At 46.5% G+C, this 7,581-nt stretch overlaps 1 protein-coding gene across 1 annotated transcript in view; it reads left to right on the top strand.

Moving 5' to 3' along the window:
* The window catches only part of igf1 (insulin-like growth factor 1), a 13,443-nt gene extending 5,862 nt beyond the window's left edge, over positions 1-7,581 (top strand). Inside the window, exons 3-5 of the mRNA XM_056278041.1 lie at positions 1,924-2,186; positions 2,500-2,535; positions 3,502-7,581. Coding sequence (XP_056134016.1) covers positions 1,924-2,186; positions 2,500-2,535; positions 3,502-3,561 — 359 coding nt within the window. The 3' untranslated portion in view covers positions 3,562-7,581. The remainder of the gene's footprint in view (positions 1-1,923; positions 2,187-2,499; positions 2,536-3,501) is intronic.

Below are 7,581 nucleotides of genomic sequence, written 5' to 3' on the forward strand. Positions count from 1 at the left end.
CAGCAACCATTATATAATCCCAAGCCTGGGCCCAGTGCAGCATTTCTCCACTAAATTTTCCTGACATCAGGTGATAATATAACAGCTTCGGCCAGTCTCGCTGAACCACACCACAAATGAGAGCCCGTGGATGCTGTTTCTTTGGACAGCTGAAGGGTGCAAAAGAAAAAGCACCCCAGACAGTAACGGCATGTGTCAGTTATCACATAGGGACCAATCTGCAACCGAGATGCAAAATTAATGCATGCATCAAAAAACGCAGATTTATCAAAGTAAACACATTTCTTGAATTCTTTTACTTTTGTGGGTTTCATTCAATCTGTCAGGTTTAGAGTTCTGGTTGAAAAAGAAGAACTGTAATGTTAATAATGTTGTGCACAGTGTGACAACAGCAGCTCTCTAGCTGATGCACAGCACAGACGCCTCCCTATCATTGTCACATGTTCTTTCTCAATCTCTCGTCTACACCTCCATCGACATCCTCTGTATCTTGTGTCTGCAAGCAGAGAGAGAGAGAGAGAGAGAGAGAGAGAGAGAGAGAGAGAGAGAGAGAGAGAGAGAGAGAGAGAGAGAGAGAGAGAGAGAGAGAGAGAGAGAGAGAGAGAGAGAGAGAGAGAGAGAGAGAGAGAGAGAGAGAGAGATGCTTCTGTTTCTGGATGGAAGCTACTCTCTGGCCAGAACAACATTGTCAGGATCAAGCACCAAGAGCAGAAGTTAATGCACTTTGTCAGCACTGGCAGGCTTCCGAGCCAAGAGCTATTAACTCTGAGAGGGAAAGGCATTTCCTCCTTGTAAATGCCATATTAAATTATTATTATTTCATTTGGTAACAGGGAAAAGCCCATCAGGGCTATACTGCCCAAGGTGAGCGGGGAATTGTAAGTGAAGAGTTGGGAGTTTTTCTGAAGGGCCACCTAAACGGGACGGGGTTTTGCTGGGGGAGGACACTGAGCACCGTATGCATGCTTGAGACGAGCTGCTTATTGGTGTCATGGCAAGTTGATGTTGTTGCTCGGCCAGACGGCTGCAAATCCAAAAGTTTTAAATGTTCCTTTCAATTGTCCAGAGGTGAAATATAGTCGTACGAACTCTTCCCCTTTTCCATTATCCCTCTGCTGGGCTCCGTGTAAGTCCGCTTAGCACTCTTAACCATTGTTTCCTGGAATAAAAGCTGCGTCACGCTTTCAACCTCGGTGTCCATGTTCGCTCCTGGTCAGCCTCGGGGGTGTTCGGCTCTCGCCAGATGAAAATGTGAATGAAAGGTGGGGCGTAGCTAGTGGGGGTGCGGTCTCAAGGCCTGCCTATTTTGTTTTTTTTTTCCTGCAGGTTGATTGGACCCGGAGGGCTTGTGGTTTGGCCTTACCGGCAGGGCCTCAGAGTAAGAGATACCTGGGCCAAAATGGTCGAACGTGATATTCTCCACTTTTTGGTGACTACGTCCGCCTTTTTACTGGGGAACAGCTGCCAAAAAGGGTCCATTCTGCGCAATGTGATACACTGTAAATTTTACACCGAAGAAATCCATGTCATTAAGGCTGTTCATATATCAGAGAAATCAGACCCATGACCTGGGCCTTAGCACTCCACCACGACAGGCTTCATAGTCTGGCTTCCAGCCACAATTTGTCACACAGGCTTTTGATTGATTTTGCACATTACACCTTGGAGGGGAGAAAAAAAAGAACAACTTCTGTTTTATTGAAGTTGATATCTGTCCAAAAAACTTAAATGGCCTATGTCGTCTGTCCATCGCTGATTAACCCAAAGACATACCAGTCAGGGAATTTGCGTCACAACGATACCGGCAACCACTCAATGAAAACCAGCTGTCTTTGCGGGGGGGGGGGTACAGAAATTTGGCACGTCGTTTTGAAAAGGGTATATACGGCCAAAATAACTCCTCCTCCCATTCTGTTCACGCAGGTAAACCAACAGGCTATGGCCCCAACGCGCGGCGATCACACAACCGCGGCATTGTGGATGAGTGCTGCTTCCAAAGCTGTGAGCTGCGGCGCCTGGAGATGTACTGTGCACCTGCCAAGACTAGCAAGGCAGCTCGCTCTGTGCGCGCACAGCGCCACACAGATGTGCCGAGAACACCTAAGGTTAGTACTGCAGGCCACAAAGTGGACAAGAGCACAGAGCGCAGGACAGCACAGCAGCCAGACAAGACAAAAAACAAGAAGGTGAGTGCAGCACCGAACAGACACACTTAAAAAAAAAACAAAGTTTACTCATCAGGAAAATATGGTGGAAAAAATACTGAGGATTAGATGCAAGGATTATGTAATCCGTACCTAGGCCTCAGTTAGATATGCATTGGTGTTTTTGCAGCAAACTGCAATTAGTGCACGTCAAAGCATGCATGCATGACTTCTTGTGAATACTAAGAGAAAGAAGGGATGATACTAGGTCTAATTAGTAATGCACACGACAATTTATTGCACAACAGCACGAAGAGATTCATTTAATCTAAATGGTCTCCATTTCCTCCCACAGAGACCTTTATCTGGACATAGTCATTCATCCTGCAAGGTACGTCTGTCCAGAAAGATGGGGCCCTGTTATTTGTGTGCAGCAGCAGCAGCATGCAGCAGTGCACTCCCTCAGCCTGACCGGATGCATGCCTGCAAATCACCCGCAGTTTACGTGTTGTGTCTATCACATATAATGCTCAGATGTGCAAACTCTGCACAAATCCCTGCCAGCTGCTGGTCCACGCCACACACATCTGTAACCATAGAATGAGAAATCTCTATATTCACAAAATGTGTGGAGCTTCAAAAAAAGCATGAGATTTTCTATGAAAATGGAACAGATTTATCAAAATTTAAGAACAAAAAACTAAGCTGTCCCCCCCTCCCCTCTGAAATAATCTTAAACACTTGACCAGAGGAAAGAAACCAAGATGTCTAAATGCAGACCCGTGTCCCATCCTTTGGTTGCCAACCTGTGGGAGACGGTGATCCTTTTAAGATCAGACCCTGTGCTTTTTAGCCCTCTCTCAAAAAAGAAAACCATTAGCAAGGAGAGGGAACTAAGTGGTTTTTGTGGTAGACCCGCTGGCACCCTCGCTCCCCAGGCAGAATCTCTGCTCTCCTACTGTACATCATGTGCTGAAATTTCTGGCATCTCACTATAACAGATTGATGCATGCAAGGCCCAGAGATGAAGCATGCATATCACACTTACTGCATCTATTGGTGCAGCGGCACATACATCACTCATCTACTCATTAATTTGTGGATTGTGGTGCGCTGTGAACGGTGGTATTGATGTATGAATCCTCGTCCTTATATTTTTCATTTGAGGATAATGCCCCGCGCTTCCAGCGCATGGTTTTATTTTCATCATCTCATGAAATCATACGTCCACTTTACCGTTCAGCTGTGTTGTTCTGGGCACGGGCAGCACAGGTTTCAGACCAAGAGCCGTTCCCATTGCTCGCACAATCCAAATCTTTTGGTATGCGTCTTAAGATGTGTTTTTCTTTCATTTCAGGAGGTGCATCAGAAAAACTCCAGCCGGGGGAACACAGGGGGGAGAAATTACAGGATGTAGGGAACGAGCGAATGGACAAATGCCCGGCGACTTGAGAAGACGGAAGGCAGTGGCCTTACCTGGTGCCCCTGTGGAATGGTTCACTGTAAACAAAACAAGATGGATGCTAGCAACGGTCCGATAAGCCCCTACCGTGCGACACGACACCTGAAAAGCCAGGTGCCGTCTGTCTTACCGGTCGATGAGAAATATTCTGGTTATTCTATACACTGCACCATTCCATATTGGGAGGAATTCTTTTGTTGATGCGATGTAACAGACTAGTTTTTAGCTGCTGAGACACAAACAAGAGCTTGTTATACCTCCGTGTGTGAGCTGCGGCGTCCCCCCCCCCCCACCCCCTTGCTCCCCTCCCCCCCTCCTCCCAGTTCTCAGAAGGTCGGAGTGTGACTTGGGCTTCAGCCAATCAGAGAGCAGCAAGGCTGTGCAGGAGAACGCTGGGCCCATTCTCTACCTTAAAACTTTTAAGATGGTAAATCTTGTACACGTGCACACACACACACACACACACACACACACACACAGGCCGTGATTGGTTGTAACAGTACACTTCTTGTGAGCGTCACACATGACGCATAACTATCCCAATTAAATCTGGTCAGGCTCGTGTCAGAGACTTTGTTTCTTCTGCATTTTGAATCCAAAATGGCCAAAATAGTTAGACATTGTGGATTACAGGGGATATAAAAAAGAAAAGAAAAAAAGAGGTTTGCTTTGAATGACAAGCACACAAATTCAGCCAGGCAGTTCATCATCAGAACTTAAACACGCAGTGTTGGCGGCATGTCATCGTAGCTTGAGTCCAAACCAAATCCCAGGTTCTCAGTGACGGCGTCCAAGTCGGAGTCACAATGGAAATGTCAAGAGTCCCGTCTAAGTGGAGGCTTCGAGAGCTCCGAGTCTCTTCCAAATCCCTCCTAAAGTCTTAGGAGGCGTTAAGAGCCTGCAATCCATTAAAACGAGCAGCATTGCACGTTTGCGTTTTCTTTTTTTTTCTTTGTTTTTTTGATAAACACAAGTGGAGAGCCACCCGGCTGCTAAATTGGGCTAAGGTTATTTGGCCAGTGGGTTTGCAAGGTTATCTCGCCAAATGTACTTTCTAAAGGTCAGAGAATGCTCGCAAATGGGGGGGGGGGGTTCGCCGTGTGTTTTAGCGGAGGAATGATATGAAGCGGTTCATTTACGTGTGGTGGAAGGTACGTTTTCAGCATTTCTATTCTTATCTTATTTTTGAACACAGTAGTCACGGCCAAATCTAGCGTCAAATCACCGGCGGGGCTCATTTCAGTCCAACACAGGAAGTCGTCGACCGTCCGAGCTCCATTTTCAGTCACTAATCACAAAGTACTGAGAACAAGCCGAGTCGCAGCGAGTGTGATGAAGAGTGTGCAGACAGCGAAGAAGATCGTGTTACGTTAACAGCGAGGCCTTGCCAGGGTTAACAACGACGATGAGGGGGGGGGGGTGGCGAACTGAGTAGGCAGACGTACCTTGCTCACAATGACGAGCCGGAAAGCTGGGTGTACGACGCATGAACGCTTTGTTAGGACTTATGTGTAACACACAGAAGGGTCCGTGTGGCAACAGCAGCAACGCAGCTCCAACTGTGAGCTTTACAGGAAAGGGGTCGGTTGAAACGACCTTCTTGTTTACTGGCAGGCAGGACTACCTTTAAATGTCAATACGCTTCCCCTAATCTGTCAAAAGCGGAGGCCGAGTGCAGAGGAGAGACGGTTCTAATAATAGCAGTATGAACGGGGGTGATTAATGATTGATTTCTCTTGGCCCGCGTCGTTGCGTTAGCTTAGCGGGACCGCGATCCCTTCGCTCATGACGCTCATGACGAGAGTACGAACCGGAACTCTCCAGAATTCACGGACCCCCCCCCCCCCCAAGAGCACTAAAAACAATGTTTATTGTATAACTCGGTGTCGCGAACCGTTAATGTCATTTTACGGGACGCTGTCTCACGGTTAACGTACAGGTCCGCTGGAGTCTCTTAACACACCTGCACATGTGCAAACACAGTGCGCGCGCACACATGCACACATGCACACAGACAGTGCAAACGAGAGTTGTGCAACTGTGTGCAAGGTTCAAGCACACCCGTGCACGCACACACACATACAGACATGCACACACACACAGACTGACATGGACACGCATGCACGCGCGCACACACAAGCACCAGCCAATTCTGAGAAGTCCTTGCATCGGGATTGAGTGAAAAATGGCTGTTTGCACAAGCCTCCATGTGAGCGACAGTCGAGAGAGTCCCAGTAACCTTCCAAGACATCTCATCTTGTGGCACTGCCTCCTCTGCCTGAATATAATGAAACAGTGCTTCCAATTATGTTATATCCTATGCATTCTTCCACCGTCATTGTACATGACAGTGTCATATAACAAAATTATTTTGAAGAAAATCCTATCCACTGTATAATGGTGCTATTTTATAGTTTGTTACTTGCAAGAGTTGGCAAAGAGAGAGAGAGAGAGAGAGAGAGAGAGAGAGAGAGAGAGAGAGAGAGAGAGAGAGAGAGAGAGAGAGAGAGAGAGAGAGAGAGAGAGAGAGAGAAAGAGAGCGAGAGAGATAGATGGCAGGGCTTACATCGGAGGTCTTCCCTTTTGCACAGCCTTGTGGCCACCATTTTAATAGTGTTTTTATTTGTAAGCTGTTTCGATAAAGACAGTAGTGTAAGCGAGCAAATGTATCTGTGTGAAATCTGTGAATGCATGGAAGAAAAAAAAACGATTATCATGTTGTGGTCCCAAGAAGGCAAAATGCTATTTTTTCTACTGTTTTTAAATTATTGTTTCTCAATACTAGATCCCTATGCCAAACAACTTGACAGAGGTACTGTGAACGGTGATCTTCCAGTTGTGTTAAGATAGCAAAAAAAAAAAGTCATGGTGTGCTTTTTTTTGGTCTGTGTTGGGGTGTGCACGTGTACACGCACCTCACTGAAAGCCAAGGTTTTTGGACATTTGCAGACATGGTACGAATAAGCCAGAGGGTTTGATTCTTTCTTTTTTTTCCTTTTTTTTGTTGCTGCAAACCATGCATTCTTTGGAGACACAGTCAATATAAAGGCATTTTCACCGACCCATTTACAGTGGGGGATTTTTTTCTTCTTCTTTGCAATCTATTACTTATGGTCAAGATTTCTCATAATTGGAATTAGTGCGTGCGTTTTCATATTAATTCTCCACTAAACCCTTGGATTAAGTTGATTCCGGCCGACTGCAAGAAAAGAGGAGCTTGGTTGGTAAACCCCACCCCCACCCCCCCTCCGCACTCCCACCCCCAAGTGTTCAGACATTTAGTACATACCAAAGATGCTTTGACCAATATGAAGCCTCCCCTCTCAACACTATTGTACCACCGAGCAAACCTGTGACCAGATGGTAACCATTGGTTTTATGTAATACCCGTCTGAGCAGGCCAGCAGCTACAGTTATTATGCCCATCAGACACAAGGCATGAGTAAGAAGCAGCCAATTGACGTGAGACAAGTTAAGTTCCCTCTGTGCGTTTGGCACCTTTGGAGCCGCTTACGCACAGAAACGGCAGTAACCAGCTTTGAACCATCTGACTTTTGACGCGTCCAAACACATTTCTCTCTCTCTCTCTCAATGTCTCCCCCCCCACACCCCACCCACCCCGAAAAGCAATCAATGAACACTCTCGCAAATTTTGCCACAGCCAACCTCAAATGTGGGAGTGAACCAGATCCCCCCCACCCCACCCCAACACACACACACACACACACACACACACACACACACACACACACACACACACACACACACACACACACAAAGTCACGACTGTTTTGAAGTGTTGCAGTGGCAAAAAAAATGGCATTTCCATATAAACTCGCTGTCCAAGAAACTGTTTGATTAAAGCGCTGTTATTTAAATGGCGCTCGATTGCCTTCTGTGTAGGAAACGTTTAAGATATTGACAAATTGTTCACCATTCCTGCTGAATAAACCACTTGTCGACATCATGCAAAAA

Source organism: Lampris incognitus, chromosome 3 (genome assembly GCF_029633865.1).
Source record: "Lampris incognitus isolate fLamInc1 chromosome 3, fLamInc1.hap2, whole genome shotgun sequence".
Classification (NCBI taxonomy): domain Eukaryota; kingdom Metazoa; phylum Chordata; class Actinopteri; order Lampriformes; family Lampridae; genus Lampris; species Lampris incognitus.